Source organism: Coturnix japonica, chromosome 19 (genome assembly GCF_001577835.2).
Source record: "Coturnix japonica isolate 7356 chromosome 19, Coturnix japonica 2.1, whole genome shotgun sequence".
Taxonomy (NCBI): domain Eukaryota; kingdom Metazoa; phylum Chordata; class Aves; order Galliformes; family Phasianidae; genus Coturnix; species Coturnix japonica.
Window position 1 is genome coordinate 5592131 of NC_029534.1, and position 16263 is coordinate 5608393.

General features: G+C 45.8%; 2 protein-coding genes and 1 long non-coding RNA gene across 5 annotated transcripts in view; 2 read left to right on the forward strand and 1 right to left on the reverse strand.

The window, feature by feature from the left end:
* Positions 1-6540, forward strand: part of ULK2 (unc-51 like autophagy activating kinase 2) — a 36941-nt gene extending 30401 nt beyond the window's left edge. Inside the window, exons 23-28 of the mRNA XM_015880366.2 lie at positions 571-779; positions 2065-2243; positions 3000-3118; positions 3487-3644; positions 4485-4620; positions 4707-6540. Of these exons, the coding sequence (XP_015735852.1) occupies positions 571-779; positions 2065-2243; positions 3000-3118; positions 3487-3644; positions 4485-4620; positions 4707-4774 (869 nt within the window). The 3' untranslated portion in view covers positions 4775-6540. The remainder of the gene's footprint in view (positions 1-570; positions 780-2064; positions 2244-2999; positions 3119-3486; positions 3645-4484; positions 4621-4706) is intronic.
* On the reverse strand, positions 6105-9917 carry LOC107322407. Its single transcript, XR_004309315.1, has 2 exons — positions 9837-9917; positions 6105-9074 (listed from the first exon to the last, which is right to left on the reverse strand). It is a non-coding gene; the product is annotated as an uncharacterized LOC107322407 (long non-coding RNA).
* A 190-nt stretch (positions 9918-10107) lies between these two features.
* ALDH3A2 (aldehyde dehydrogenase 3 family member A2) lies at positions 10108-16249 on the forward strand. 3 transcript variants are annotated; one of them, XM_032448436.1, is made up of 12 exons: positions 10108-10221; positions 10484-10668; positions 11113-11344; positions 11437-11522; positions 12282-12490; positions 12630-12747; positions 12876-13017; positions 13134-13300; positions 13751-13850; positions 13993-14228; positions 14738-14861; positions 15181-15296. In XM_032448436.1, the coding sequence occupies exons 2-11, from the start codon at positions 10507-10509 to the stop codon at positions 14816-14818; spliced, it is 1533 nt and encodes a 510-aa protein (XP_032304327.1). In that variant the 5' UTR covers positions 10108-10221; positions 10484-10506; the 3' UTR covers positions 14819-14861; positions 15181-15296. The 3 variants fall into 3 exon arrangements, with proteins under 3 accessions (XP_032304327.1, XP_015735867.1, XP_015735868.1); XM_015880381.2 differs by lacking the exon at positions 10108-10221 and adding an exon at positions 10260-10356; XM_015880382.2 differs by lacking the exons at positions 10108-10221; positions 14738-14861 and having other exon boundaries at positions 10272-10668; positions 15181-16249.
* Positions 16250-16263: the final 14 nt, after the last annotated feature.

The following is a 16263-nucleotide window of genomic DNA, read 5'->3' on the forward strand; positions in this document are numbered from 1 at the left end:
TTCTGCCTTCTGTCTCCTTAAAAAAAGGGCCAGAGGCACCATTTACCATGTGCGCTGTTTTGTTCCCCTATAGGGATGTTTTAACAGCATTTATGGCAAAAGTGGAGAGAAATTATTAGATTGTGTATTTTTGCCCACTGCAGTACATTATACTAGAAGCAAGATGAAAGATGTGTGAGCTGACTTCATCTCAGCACATTGGTTATATTGTTAAATAACAAAAATGTCAAGGTAGGGGCCTGAATCCGCTCAGGATGAGCAGGACTCTATATCTGCAGCACTGTGCTTTCGTGAACTGTAACAAAACCTTTGGCCTGTACTATTGGACTGTCTGCCTTGGAATCCTTGACAGCCAGTTTTCCAGAATCCATTTTATAAATCATCACTGTACGTTAAAAGGTGTAGCCCTTGCATTATCTACAGAGTGATGCAAGGAACAATGAAGAGAGCCTCCAAAGAGTGAATCTGTGGTCCCTACTGATTTGTCATTTGCTCTCACCTGCAGCCCCAGAGCTGTGAGATGGAACAACCTATTAGACTGAATGTGTGTGTGTGTTATTTTTCTTGTAGTTGGATCAAACAGTTCTGGAGGTTCTCTCTGCTCTACTAGTGGCCGTGTATATATGGGTTCGCCTCCTGGTATTTATATGGGTTCTTCTCCTCCGGGAGCCGAGGCAGCTCCAAGTCTGAAGTACATGCCTTATGGTACTTCGCCTCCCAGCTTAGAGGGTTTTATCACTTTTGAAGCTCCTGAATTGCCTGAGGAAACTTTAATGGAGGTATAGAAAAACAATTTAATGTTTTATAACGCAGTTAAAACAGAGACCTGGTAAAAATGTGACTGTTCAGTGCGCTTGGTAGCTGCTGCTTCTCTATCTCAGATACTCCTCATTAAAATCTTGAAAATACTCCTGTGTCAATTGTAACTGTTTCTCTTTGGTAGTTATTCCTGGCATTTCTTGTATTTTAATAGGTAACCAAAGGAGCATAACTGCTTTTGTTCACCAGAGCCCTCCAAAGAGGCCTCTGTTTTAATGCCAGGTCTCTGGATGTGGGTGCTGACAGAAGCAATGTCCCTCTGGGTGTTGTTTCTAACTGCTTCTTCACAGTCAGTAGATGACGTTACATCCTACTTGTGGGAAGAGTATTCTATTTTTATTTTATTTTATTTTTTAATCTGTGGTGGAATGTTGCTTTAAAAACACACATTGGTGTGGTGTTCCACCAGAGTGCTAGCCTTGATCTATAAATTTCTTAGGACGGATCGCTGTTCTATTTTCTTATTCACATCTTGCTGGAAAGTGTTTGGATACTTACCAAATCTATATTTTATAATACGGATGTTTGACAATACCCTGTATTCTTCCCACAGACAGAGCTTAAAATGTATTTAGACCTGCATTGCTCATGAAAAGATGACAAATACTGCTTAGATGTGTTTGCTTTGTTTTGAAGGTTGATTTATTATTTTTTAACAGAATCAATGCATGTAGTGTCTGTTTTAGATGTCAATAAACAGTGAATTGTTGGCTCCAGTTTAAGTGGCAGAATTTGGCAACAGACGCTTTTCAGTACAATGTAATTCTAGATTTAACTGTAAATTAGAGCAAAGCAGATAAGTAAGAATCTTCAGATTGATTCTCTTATAGGTATCAAGTCTGTTGTATAATAAAAGTCGAATGTTCTTCCTGGCTTCTCACACAAGTGCTAAGCATACTTCTGGGTTGCTGATAATTTAATAACAAGTAATACATCCCACTTGTGATTCTCTTAGTTGCTCAGGTTTCAAGAAACACAGAACTCTGTGTCCCAGTTCCTCTGGCTTTTTAGAAAGACTCTGAAGTATAAGCTCCAGTATCTTGAAATCATTAACAAAGGAAGAACAAATAAGTATCTGTTGATCATTTTGGACTTGTTTGATTCTGACATCTCTGCTCCTGACTGTTTTTTTCTGCATAGAATTAGCATACCAAAGGAACCTCAAGTGGTTAAAAGAGTTCTAAGTGTACTTACTTGCCTTATGACTTACAGTGGTTAAACTGCTGTTTTGTTTCCTTTTGACAGAGAGAACATACAGATACACTGCGTCATCTAAACATGATGCTGACATTCACAGAATGTGTTCTGGATCTAACAGCATTAAGGGGTGGAAACCCAGACCTGTGTACTTCTGCAGTGTCACTGTACCAAATCCAAGAGAGCATAGTTGTTGATCAGATCAGCCAACTAAGCAAAGAGTGGGGGTAAGTGCGTGCAACTGAAAGTACATTAGAAGTATATAGCAAAGAATACATTTGCTAGCAGATAAATAAGAGAATTCTGTTCTCTGATCTACCACAAAGCTGGGGAAAGCGATGAGGATTTGCAGGTTTGTGCAGTAGTGTCCTTCTGAATCTGGAAATAAGAGTACTATCTGACTTGAAGATCTGAGCCCTCTGTGGTCCTGCTGACCAGGCTGAAATAGCTGTGCTGAAGTAAAGGCTAAAAAGAGGAGAGCTGTTTTCAACCTTGCCCTTAAATCAGTGTAGCCCTAAAATAAACTCAGAAACAAGGAGAGACAGGAGAAATTTGAAGTGGTGGGAAAGGGCAGTTCCACTTCCTACCTTCTTCCTGAATTAAAAAAAAAAAAAACAAACACACTGCAAAGTGTGTTTGCTTTCCACAGCTGTGAGGATTCCATGGGCATAGGAAATGACAGTGCAAGAAAAATACACCCAGCTGCTTGTGGTACAGCATTGACTTCAGGCAGTCAGCCACCACAGAGATGTGTTCCATTAAAAAATGCCTACATTAAAGCAGATGTACTCTCAACCAGTGACAGGGTGTTTGTGGACGGAAAGGAGGGGTGGAGTTGCATTCTCAATGTCTTCCTTTTCTGCTGCTGCTGGGTCCTGTGTAGGATAATGATAAAATTGGAGTCTGCCTGAGGCTTGAATGGCTTGAATGTGTTCAGGAAAGGGTGTTTTTTTTAATACATAATTATTTTTATTTCCCCCCAGACAAGTAGAGCAGCTTGTGTTATATATGAAAGCAGCCCAGTTACTGGCATCTTCTCTGCATCTTGCCAAAGCACAGGTTAAATCGGGGAAACTGAACCCATCCACTGCTGTTAAGCAAGGTAGGTGCAGCATAACCTCACATGCTTTACTTGAGAATTTTCTTCAGTGATACATCACTCAAAAAGCTTAAGTTGCAACATTTTTGTTTTTCTTCTATACAAGAGAATAGTGGGATATGTACAGTTGCACAATTCTGATAGTAAAGAAAGATACAGCTAACAACTGCTAAGAAATGGACAGTTATTAACTTGAAAAGGAAATGGTTTGATCTTCATTATTAGAAATGGCAGAGTAAATAAATGTTAGGATAACAAGTTTAAACAGATTAACTTTGCCCAGTGCTTGAGCAAGTTGAACTTAGACTCTGTTTTTTGTTTGGGCTTTTTTTTTTTTATTAATTTCTTTCAATTTTTTTTTTTTTTTTCAGTTGTGAAAAGCCTCAATGAGAGATACAAATTCTGTATCGGTATGTGCAAGAAGCTGACTGAAAAGTTAAATCGTTTCTTTTCGGACAAGCAAAGATTCATTGATGAAATCAACAGTGTAACTGCAGAGAAACTCATCTACAGCTGTGCTGTAGAAATGGTAGGTCACTCCTTTTACCTAAATAATAGCATGTTGAGATCAATTTCTGTTCATGGTCATTTTTGTTAGTCTTTCACTTTCCTTCCTGCCCTCCCTTAACTGTGGCTGAAGTCCTTGGCAGATTCTGTCCCTCAGGGACCTTTCCTCTACATCAGCACATCTGATACATAAACACCAGGAAATGAAGCCATACAGTCTCTAAAAGTGTGCCCTCTGTGCTGACGTATCATCCAGTGAGGCATACTGAAGCACAGAAACAAGTAGCTTCCTCAATCCACCAAGTCAGTTTGAGGAACGTTTGTCTTGTCCCTACAAAGCAAAACCAGTACCAAGCACATAAAAGATTTTTGTGTGTGTGATCAAGAAACTTTCTACCCATAATGGAGAAGATGCAGTGAGTTTAGAGGAAACTTCATCTAAAAAAGGAGTCAAGTCTTTTTTTAATATAGACATCACACAAAAAGTACTGGCAGATGTTGTGCTTAACCCTGACAATGGTGTGATCTTGCACAGTTGATTTATCTTCTTTACATGAGAATGTAGGGATTAGAACAAGCATAATTATTCATTTGTTGTCATAGTTTCAAAATATGTTTTAACACACATAACCACAAGATCAAAAAGTACTTTTACAGCTTATGTGCAGAATATCCTTTGCTAACACAGCACGTGGGCTCTGTTTTCTCAGGTTGTTTTGTTGTCTTACTGTCATAAAAACAGATTGGCTTATTTAAGGCTTAATAATCATTTATGATGACACCTTAATGTAATCCATTTTGAACTTTTCATTTCAGTAATTGCCTAAAGCAATTTATGTAACAATCTGCTGAATGATTCTAGGTTCAGTCAGCAGCTCTAGATGAGATGTTTCAGCAAACTGAAGATATTACATATCGATACCACAAGGCAGCCTTGCTGCTGGAAGGACTGACTAAAATACTGCAAGACCCTGCAGATATAGAAAACGTGCACAAGTGTAAGTTTAAGCTGAACTGTTGAAAACTGAATGGAATTATGAAATAACACTAAAGTCATCGTTATTTTTTATCATTCTGTTTTCAGATAAATCTAGCATTGAGCGAAGGCTTTCTGCACTCTGCTGCAGCACAGTGGCTGTATATGAGCAGTAGAAATATCCCAAGGACCAGATGGTGTGAGCATAAGGGACCACATCAGTGATACTGCACTTTTATCACTACGGTTTAATTGTTGTCCTTGTTCTGCCCCATGTGGAAAAGGATTCTTACATTTCTGTGGTGACTTACCAAAGAAGCAGCAGCGTATTCAAAGAGGAGAAATTCCAAAAGTACATTTGTAGAAAACCTGCCTTACAGATCCAGAAGCTCCTTTTTTCTTCCTAGCAACAGAATTTCAAAGAATCTGTCTTCACATTTCAAACTGATCCTTGAACGTGTGCTTTGACTTGAATGATCAGGGTTTTTTATTTTCCTCATGAGGTCTATAGAGAGTGGATCCTTCTGCATCAGGTACAAAAAGACTTTTCCCTCAGAAGAATCCACCAGAAGTTTGTGAGAAATGTTTTTAATTTGTCAGTATAATGTGGTCAAGTAAATTTGGGGAACCTGAACCTTGTGCAAGAGCTGGTTGGAGCTTTTGGGGCTAAGCTGGCTTGTAGCCTGTTGGCTCAGCTTGTCATATGAAGGGATGATGAGAAAGCACTCTTTTACACGGGGGAAAATGGTAATGGGAGAAACTGAGCTCCATCTTTGCAGAATCCCCAGTGGGATTTCAGCTGATGTGGATACAATTTGAAGATCTTCTTCCAAAACACTTTTATTTTGCACTAATTTACTAAAGCAACTGTATATTCATTTTTGAAGAACTATACTAAAAAAAATTAAATAGAAGGCACAATGGACTTGGCTGAGTTTCATGTACATAAAATTCTTATCAGAATTTCAAATGTAGCTTCTAGAAGACTTTCAAACGAACTGTAAAAACTTGTATTCATGTGAACCTTCCCATTTTATACCTATTTGTCTAATACTTGAGTAACTACTGCTCTGGACTTTTACAGTAATAGCAATGTTGAGTTGCTGGTTGTTCGCTTTTTATATAGATTTGGTTGCATCTTTTGTGCATGCAGTTATGTGCATTAATGCCTGCGGTCCCTAGGAGTGTAATGACTCTCTAGTTTTGTCTCTTGGGCAGTATTACAATAAATACTGTAAACTGAGAGGTTCCGCGAGGAACCACACAAAAGCAAAGTAATGTTGGAATTTGAGATGCTGATTAATTGATGTAGAGTATCTACATTGTGTGTGTGCGTGTGTGTGTGTGAAAAATCAGGATTATTCTGTGTGCATTCTGAGGGAGAGGTGGGAAGCTTCATTTAGCCTTATAGGCATTATCATTTCAAGCATCCCATGCGATTATCAGGACAGTGATTTGCAAAGCATTTAGGCAGATCAGCTTCTCTGGAAATGGTTCCTGTACTTCATTTCTGGGACTTTTTTTGTTACTCAACTGCTCGAATACTTGAATAAACCATTCTCCAGGACAGAATCATTTTAATCCTCTTAAATACAGTGGTCTGAGCTATTTGACAAAGTTGTACAGGGCTTACACATCAAGATATTCTTTCAGTGTTCGGATAACCATGTGTTTCCTTTTCTTTGACAGAGTAATGTACTTTTTATCTTATTTATCTGTATGAAATTCCAACAGTTAATTTGAAAGTGTTTGTTTATATAATGTTTGTATTTTTAGGTCTTTAATACGGTGTTTCTACCTCTCCTTTGTAATTGCATGCATTATTCTTGAAATTAGGTAATAACTCACTGAACTGTTGTGTAATAGCCTTTTTATTATGGCCTGTATAAATGTATATTAAGGTAAAATAAATACTGACACTAGAAGTGTTTCTATGGTAAAAGTGAGTTTGTGTGTCTCTGTAACCAAAGGTCAGTGGTGTTAAATCAATCACTGAATGCTCATGTGCCTCAACAGCTGGATGTACCAGCAGGGCTGGATAGGGTGTTTCCTTATATCTGAATAGCTTTGGAACAAGGTGTCCCCAGTTCTGTTTTTGGTTGCTTTAAGAAAACAGCAAGGAATGCTAATGGTATGTCTGAATGTGAATTGAGAAACAAAGCAAAGTCTTACTGCTCACGTCTAGGACATAGGCTACTTATCCCAAAAACTCAGCTTTTCTATTGGTGTTCTTTTTTCCCTCAGGATTCAAGCTCATTCTTCTGTTCCTGCCAGCAAGACTACAGGTACACAAACAGGATGAGAAGGGCTGTGTTCGCTTGCTGTCTTCATGGGGAGACCAACACTCATGGCTTGTCTTTCTGCATAAACTCATTCCACCAGGATCCTGAAGCTGCCCTCTGTCTTCAGCTCTCCACACTGAACAGCAAGTGCTTTTTTTTCTACCGAGTACTTTTCTTTCAGCCTCTTGGAAGCTAGAATTGGAAAGGAGATATTTGATGTATTGCTTTCCTTGCTCACACAAGAGCGCCATATTCTTCTGTACTTCCACGTTTTCACTTTCTCTATAGCGTTTAATGTCAACTGAGGAATCTAAAATATATTTAGATTCTGACATTTACTGCTTTTTATATGCAAGCAGTTGAATTTCTGAGCCCTTCCTCTGATACAGAGGATAAAATCTAGATAATTTAACTTGCAGCTAATACATTACTTTAAGAAACGTTTTTCATCTGAGCTGTTGGTCCTGAGGCTTGCATTGCTCTTGCTACTCTCTCGTAGAGCAATATCCATTGTCACCTATGAGTCCAGAGGCAATAATTACTGTGATCCTGATGTCACAACGCTGCAGTGTACAGCCCAGCTGCACTGAGAGAAGAAGTAGATCAAGTAAAGCTGACTGTTGTTGCTTGCAAGGCTTGTTGTGGCTTTAAAATTCAGCCAGGCTGGCTTGTGGCCTGTTTCTTCTGACGCCTGCTTACTCTCCTGTTTTTGTTTATTTGTTTTGCTTAATTATGATCCTTTGACTTTTTCATCTGCTCTGAACTCTGCTTGCTGCTGCCTATTTTCACTGTCCAAGATGCCTTGCACTTTCCTGTCCAACTTGAGCCATAGTCTTGGCTCTGGCTCTTTAATAAGTGCACACTTAGCTCCTCCTTTCTGCAGATCAGTGAAGTATATCTTAGTAACCCCTAGGAATCACTTGGAGCCCAGTCTGGCTAACTATTGGCATTGCTGCTTTGGACAAACACCTTTTGAAAAGCCTTTTGTATGTTGCAGGCTCCCCCCTCCGCTTCAGCTGAAAGCAAACTAAATGCCAGTGGTGCTGTTGAGTCCTGTTGCAGTCTTTGTGCCAATCAGTTTCATTGTTTCTTTGTGTCCCTTTCGCATTTTCCACGCCCCAGCTATGTCTACAATGCAGCCCACAGACCATGGCTTTGTACTAGAAAGTATCTTGTTCTTGCAAATGTGAGATCAGCAACAGCTTACACAAACAAGCAACGCCATAAATGAACTGAGCTGCATTTATTCTCCTAGGTTGCTTGAAGCTGCTCCCTGTTGTTAATCTTCTGTAGCTGCTTTTGTTTTGATGGAGTGCTGTTTGGGCTTCTATGTCTGTCTGTCTGTCTTGTGCCTCTGGCTGTGGATTTTGTGACTTTTTGTACAACACTTGGAGCTGTACGTGGACTAGCCAGATATTTAAGCAGAAGCTGAGCATTGCCAGCTTTGCTGAAAACTTGGCTGTGTCAGCACGCTTTGTGAGCTAATGAAACATTTATTGATTAGCCGTGTCATTCTGTGGACTCCTGAAATGAGATACTGCATCGCTTATCTCTTAAACAAAATTCCTCCTTCACCAGGCTCTGCTGAATGCTTTGAGAGCAGGGCAAGGAGCAGCACAAAGACATGTTGTCCAAGCCTAACACAGGGTAGGAGTCTGTCACTGTGGTGCCTATAATTGACTCCAGGAGAGAAGCAGGAGCAGGAGGCTGCTGCAGTGGAGGGAGGAAGGGGGGATCTGAAGCTCGGTTTCTCAATAAAATGTCTTCTGCTGCTTTATGTAAAGCCCTAGGGATTAGACAGCCCCCAGCACTGCTTACCTCCTGATTCTTCTGGAGTTAATTACTTTCCCCATAAATAGTTCCCTCCTTTATTGTTTCTTAGTGACTGAATAAAAATAGCAGATGCTGTCAGCTCCAAGGCGTGAGGAGCTCGCTGCAGACCACGCGTTGTGCTGGGTGCTGCCTGCAGGGTTTCTTCCATCTCACTCCAGACCCCAGGCTTCTCTTCAATCCATGCGTCTCACCCAGCTGCTCCAGGGAGGCTCAACTGATATTTTGCACTGCTGAGAGAACACTCTCAGCTTGTCTTCTGACCATAACTGGCTAAATGATGGCCCTGTCAAGGACCAAAGAATGGCATCATACTTCTGTTCTCTCTTTCCTGCCAATGCCGAGGAGCCTTAAGACCAAGTTTCTGCAAAAGCATGGCACAAGACAAACCTGGATTAGACAGGAGGGGGGACATTTGCCCGCTACGTGTGATGCCAAGCACAAGAAGCACTGCAGTGGGAATGGAAATGCTCAGGCTGGAGGCTGAGAATCCTACATGCAGAAGGGCAGACTCTGGAATACGGCCATGGTGGAAAAGAGAGGTAGGTAACAGCCTCCCTGATCTTGCAAGCATCCCCTTGGGGGTGTGCTGACTGCAGAGGGTAAGTTGCATCATTGCCTCCCAGGGCACAATGTATTGCCCCACTCTGAGAGTTCAAAGACTTTGACTCGAATTGCAGCAGTGTTAACTCCTTATCTCATTACTGTTGGACTTTCAGACAGTGTGGGGCATGTGGCAGAGTCGGTGTCACCTCTGTGCAGGGATGCTAACAGGAGCAAGGCGAGCATGTTCCCATCAGGTGATTCTCCAGCAGGGAAAGTGGGAACTTGTGTCTTTGTGAGTGCAAACCCAGCTCCTTCCCATGTACCACAGTGCGATGGCTCCATGCAGCCCAGCCTGTTTTTCTCTCCTGCAAGCAAGTATTGCCAGATGCTCTTGTCATTCCTTTCCCCATCAGCCTGTTTACAGCTGAGATTTGTGCAATAGCTTGTGCAACGTCCCCGTGCTGACTGGGCTGCAGCGATGCCGTTTGCAGAGCCAACAACAGCCACCGGGGGAGCAGCGCAGAGGGGAGGGAGCGGCTGTGGGTTCAGCCGGGCATGGGTTTGGCTGAGCAGCACTTACAGTGATAACGTGGCCAATGTAGGTGTGTCAGATACGTGGCCTCAGGAGCTGCTGGGTCTGAAATGGGAGCGTCGTTTCCAAATAATCCCCGTGTATTTCTCAGAGGAACAGGTCGGGACAGGACTAAGTCACTGGAATAAGCCCAGCCTCGGCTCCATTCCCTGCCCCGTGTATCGCACACGGTGCTGCATTGCGGTCATTAACCCGGCCGTGTCACTGTTGGGGCCGTAGCACAGCACGGAGGGGGCGGCCCGGCACTGCCCCATTGAGATAATGGGCCAAGGGTGGAATTTGCCCCGGGTAAAAGCACAGGGAGCTCAGCCCGGCGGAGCTGACGGACGGAACGAAGGGAGCGAAGCCTCACGGTGCGACCCGAGGTGCCGAGGTAGGGCAGGGTGAGCAGCGGCCAGCACCCCGCTCCGTTCGGTTCCGTTCCGTTCCGCTCTCCCTTCCCCTTCAGCTGGGGGGGGTGGTGCGTGCTGCTGTCACGTGACCGGAATACGGAAGCGGCCGCTCTGAGGTGAGCGGGGCGGGGGGCGCTGAGGGAACCCCCGGCACTGAGGGACCGTCCGGTCCCGGCACGGCCCGGAACTGTCCGGAACTTTGTCCTATATCTCGTGTGATCAATCCTTTAAACTTTCTCCAAGACACCTGACAGCGCTCAGCGGTCATGGGGAGGATGGCGGAGGTCGTAGGCCGGGCCAGAGCCGCCTTCAGGTCAGGCCGGAGCCGGCCGCTGGAGTTCAGGCTGCAGCAGCTGAGGAACCTGCAGCGGATGGTGCGGGAGAAGGAACGGGAGATCCTGGCGGCCATCGGGGCGGATCTGCACAAGGTGCGGGGTTGGTTTGAGCTCGGAAGGGCTGATAACAGCAGGACACGGGGAAATGGATTTAAGTTAAAAGAGGGAAGATTTAGGTTGGATGTCAGGGGGAAGTTCTTCACTAGGAGAGTGGTGAGGCCCTGGAACAGGCTGCACAGGGAGGTTGTGGATGCCCCGTCCTTGGAGGTGTTCAAGGCCAGGTTGGACGGGGCCATGGGCAACCTGATCTAGTAAAGGTGTATGTTTGGTGGCCCTGCCAGGCAGGGGGTTGGAACTACATGATCCTTGAGGTCCCTTCCAACCCGGGTCATTCTGTGATTCTGTGGTAGTGCTGCTTTGAGGTCCCCTCCTACACTGCCCTTTCCTGCTGTAGGGCAGCCTGGTTTCCCCTGTTGGGCCCATTTGGCTGTGGGAGGTGGGGGCCTTTTGGGTCTATCCTGCTCCGTGTTATTGCAGTGCGGTCACAACGCGTACAGCCACGAGATCATGGGGGTGCTGGGGGAGCTGGCCCTGACCATGGAGAAGCTGCCATCGTGGGCGGCTCCTCGGCCGGTGAAGAAGAACCTCCTGACGCTGCGGGACGAGGCGTACATCAACCCTGAGCCGCTGGGGGTTGTGCTGGTGATCGGAGCCTGGAACTACCCCTTCGTGCTCGTCATGCAGCCTCTGATAGGAGCCATCGCTGCAGGTGGGAGCCACCAAACCCACATCCCATATGGGGGCTGCATGGGGGCACCAGAGGGGCTTGAGAGGAGCACGAGGGCTGTGCGTGTCTCCTAGGCAATGCGGTGGTGGTGAAGCCGTCGGAGGTCAGTGAGAACACGTCCCAGCTGATCGCTGACATCCTCCCTCAGTACCTGGACCCGGTGAGTGCAGTTCGGTACCTCGAGGAAATATCTACCTTGGTATCATGTGGTTGATATGGGTTAGAGTTCAGTTATTTGCCCCTTATCAACAAAAGGGCGTAGGTCGGTGAAAGAGAAATATTTGTACTGGTTGTAGAGTATGCAGACATACTGCTCTATTCCTCCTACTTTCGTGTAATTTATTGTGCCTTCATAGTCTTGCTGCAGCAGGGCCCTCTTTTTGATGCTCATCATGGCATTAAGGGCTGTGCAGGTGTTTCTGTCTGCACTAACACCTGTTTGGGATGTGGCTCTTAGGCATGGGTTGGTGCTGTTCCTGTGAATCAGGCTTCTTGCTCTTAGCAGCACTCGGCTCTGGCATTCACATCCTGCAGCACTGGTAGCCTGATGTGTTTTCCCTTCTTCTTATTTGATATCTGTTGCATTGTTTCACTCAGACTTTTCCTCTTGACAGCACAGTCCCAGTATGTGTGGTTTTTTTAGGCAGTGAGAGTTTAATCTGGGTGTGGAGTGAGAGCTGAGGAAAGGGAGTGCCTGCTGGTCATTTATGCTCCAGGTCTTAAAGTTTAGAAGCAGCTCCTCAGCCTGACTCAGCTCTGCTCTTGAACTCAGTTTTTTTTCCAGTTTCTTTAGGATAACATGGTAAATAAAATTTCATTTAACTGGAAGGAGCAGAAGGTATGGCCTTATGGACAGCTGCTCACTTGATCTGATTGCTTTAAATCAAGGTACATGCATGGCTCTTGTTTGTCCATACAGGAGCTGTACCCGGTGGTCACTGGGGGAGTGCCTGAGACCACAGAACTGCTGGAGCAGAGGTTTGACCACATCCTTTACACCGGGAACTCCACTGTGGGCAAAATTGTGATGGCAGCGGCTGCCAAGCACCTGACACCCGTCACCCTGGAGCTGGGTGGGAAGAGCCCCTGCTACATCGACACCAACTGTGACCTGGCCGTCGCTTGCAGGTCAGTCTGCTGTGGGGCTGAGCGGTGGGGCAGGGGGATGTGTGTGGGCTCTGAGGGACCGTAGGTTCCTGAGTGGTGCTGCTGACATTGGTGGGATTAGAAGGGATGAGGCAGAGAACCCCTCTCTGTTTTTCTACAGGCGGATAACATGGGGCAAGTACATGAACTGTGGGCAAACCTGTATTGCTCCAGACTACATCCTGTGCCACCCGTCCATCCAGAGCAAGGTGGTGGAGAACATTAAGGCGACGCTGCAGGTGAGCATGGTGGTTCTCATGCTGTGGCAGTTGTCCCTCTCACCAGAGAGGTGTCAGTTTCTGTCCTGGCAGCCCCGATGCTGCTGCTAAGCTGAATGAGTGTCAAGTGCTTGGTTGTGCTGTGGCAGGAGTTCTATGGCGAGGATGTGAAGAAGTGTCCAGATTATGAAAGGATCATCAACAAGCGTCACTTTAAGAGGATCATGAGCCTGTTGGAAGGGCAAAAGATCGCTCATGGGGGAGAGACTGACGAGGCCTCCTGCTTCATAGGTACCTGTACTGGGTGTTGGGCGGGGGAAGTGGGGGTTGGCACCCAGACAGCAACCCCCCAGTCCTGTGTTGGCCCCATCTGTGGCCCTGCTCAGTGCCTCTCCTGCCCACATCAGCACCCACCATCCTCACGGATGTTACTGCGGAGTCCAAGGTGATGGAAGAGGAGATCTTCGGGCCGGTCCTGCCCATTGTGTCTGTGAAGAACGTGGATGAAGCCATTGAGTTCATCAACCGTCGGGAGAAGCCGCTTGCCCTCTATGTCTTCTCCAATGACAAGAAGGTGGGTCAGGGCTGTGCTCCTCCAGAACGCTGGCTCTGCACACTTTGGTTCTCCATGCAGCAGTCCCAAGCACAGCTCCCCGCAGGACCTGCATTGGTTCTTGTTGTCTGTGTGTGGATTGCAGTATTTGTCTCATGTGTTGTGTTCCCAGTGCTGCCTAGTGCATGCTGAAGGGCTCTGGATTTGCATGACATTATGAAAAAGAAGGATAGCAGCTGAATTTCCTGTTTGGTGATCAGCATGTTGTGTTCATGATTTTGATGTTTTTAGTATCTTGCTGTAGAGAAGAGCTCTAGTCTTTCCAACTTCTACTTTTCAGTTAGCATTGCATGGAGAGGCCTTGGCTTAATTGTCAGCAAGAGAAAACGTGATGGCCCATAATCCCCTTCCAGTCCTGCTTGTCTCTCCTGGACCTTTGTAATTTTTTGCTTTTGTTTTTTCTTCTTTCAGTTAATCAAGAGAGTTATCTCGGAAACCTCCAGTGGAGGCGTTACTGGAAATGATGTCATCATGCATTTCTTCCTCTCAACCTTACCCTTTGGTGGTGTTGGTAAGTTACCGGAGCTCCTCCTTAAGCACTTTGACTTGCTGCCTGTTGGAACAGCAGTGGCTGATTTGCTGGTGGCCACAAGTGGCCTAAAGTTGTGACCGGCTGAGGCCACAGTGTGACCTGGCCATGCTCTGTGTCTCAGGGAACAGTGGGATGGGCGCCTACCACGGCAAACACAGCTTTGACACCTTCTCCCACCACCGCTCCTGCTTGATCAAGGACCTGAAGATGGAGGGCACAAACGCAGTCCGGTACCCTCCCAGCAGCCAGAAGAAGTTGGATTGGGCCAAATTCTTTATTCTGAAGCGATTTAACAAGGGCCATGTGGGACTGATCATGATGGCCCTGCTGGGCCTTGTAGCAGCAGTGGTGATAAAGGTGAGCTGTGGCTCTTTTCTTTCTACTTGAGTGCACGTGCAATTTGTTTTACCTTCTGCACTTCCTCTCTTTCTGATTTCAGCCCTATCTTAGAGCCCGGCCTGTTTGTTCTTTTTGTCTCCTCACGTTTATGCTTGGCCCATCTGAAATGATCAGCATCTGTTTCTCACTCTTGCTAATGACACAGAGAACATAAATGTCCTCAGAGAAATCTCCCTGCCTGCTGTACTATTTCTGTCCTGGATGGTGACACCTGTGCAAAGCTCCCTGCAGAGGCAGATAGGGGTGGTCTGTTTTTCAGACAGCTCTCCTAGATGTGATTGCGGTTTCAGGGCTTCCTTTATTAGGGCCATGCAGAAGGAAATATCAGCCTCCATAGCTGAGTCCAGGAGGAGGTGGAGGAGCCAATGGCTGGCTTTGAAGTAACAGCTAGGGAAGCAAGGTCTAGGTGAAGGCTTCAGTGAATGGGGGGAGCTCACAGCATCTTGAAATCATTTGGGTTTTCTCAGAATCACCACTCTGTGCTGAAGAGAAAAGCTCTCTTGGTTTTGCTGGCTGTTGAGAGGCGGGGCTGGCTCAGTGTGTGGTAAGGAGGAGCAGGTTTCAGAGCTCTGCTGTTGCTGTTACAGTGAGGTAGGAGCCTTTCTCTTTTCCCGTGTGCAAACGTAGTTGAGGTTGGGTGAAGCGTTGTTAGAGCAGTGGATGTGGGACATGGGGAGGCTCTTCCTGGCACTGGGGAGCAATGCCTTCCCACTCCCCAGCTCACATAGTGTCTGATATAACCAGCAGTGTGTGCATACCCAGGGGTGGAGGCAGGTGAGCTGGATGTGGTGACACCCTGGTGACATCAAGGGGAGAGAGGGGGGGGTTGCTTCAGACTGTTCTAGGAAAGAAGTTGGTCTTGTTCAGCAAACCCCTTACAGATGGCTGGTGTTGTGTTTTGCTTTCACAGATGGCTTTCTACTTAGGAGAGGAGAAGGTGCCATAACCTGCGTGCAACTCGTATTTTGGGTGCTCACTTCATGTCTATTTCTTTCACTTCAATCCTGTTTTTCTTTTGAGCTGGGTTATTTCTGTGAGCTGCTGAGCGCACAGAGCAGCCTTGGGGAAGGCACTAATCATGAGGAGGTCTGGACTCCTGCTTACTAACAAGCCACACTGAAACAGAGGGACTGCACTGAAACAGAGGGACCAGTGGATACAAGCTCTCAAAAGGAGAACTGAAGAGCAAGAAATAAAGCACCTGACACCACCCTGTGTGCTGCAGAGCCCTGCTTCCAGGAACACCCTGTCTTACACCAAACTGCCTGACTCCATCCACTGACAAACAGGAGCTCGTGTTTCAGCTGTAATTGGTCTGGCAGTGCTTTCCCTGCAGATCTGGGGACAGTCTCTTCTGTTGTGCTCCAGCCAGCCTTGCTCTTGGTGACAGGTGTGAGACAGGCTGTGCTGCTGGTGTGCTGGCTCACGGTTTGTTCTGATAGTGTTGGTTTTGGATAAATGGGGTGAGGTTCCTGCTTGCCATCTACTTGGGGTGAAATATTCCTGGATCCCCATCAGCCAGAATCATCTACAGCTGTTGGGTGGTGCGGGCTGACTCCTTCTGGGGGCTGTGGGGCACATCACAGCAATTATTTCCTAATTACAAGACTAGAAAGGAGATAAGTGCCATGTCTGTATTTTACTAATGACAAAGGACCCCCAAACAGGGGAAAGCAGTTGCTGAGAGTGTCCCCCAATGTGTTTGAGCTTCTGGCTCTGCTGTGGTCTTGCACTGGGTTATGACATGGGACCTGATCTGACTTGGGGAGATGACAGTGGGGAAATTGAATGTGGAAGGACCCTGCAGACGTTCTCTAAATGAAATCTGGAAGTGATGACTGAATGCATTTCTTAGCAAATTATGATCCCTGCGCAGTAGGTGGGATTTCTTCGCGCCGGGTGGAAATCCACACACGCTAAGGCTTTGTAACGAATTATTTTACAAATACAAAATAAATACTAAGAATTTAAATAACAAAGCAGGTGTGGTAAG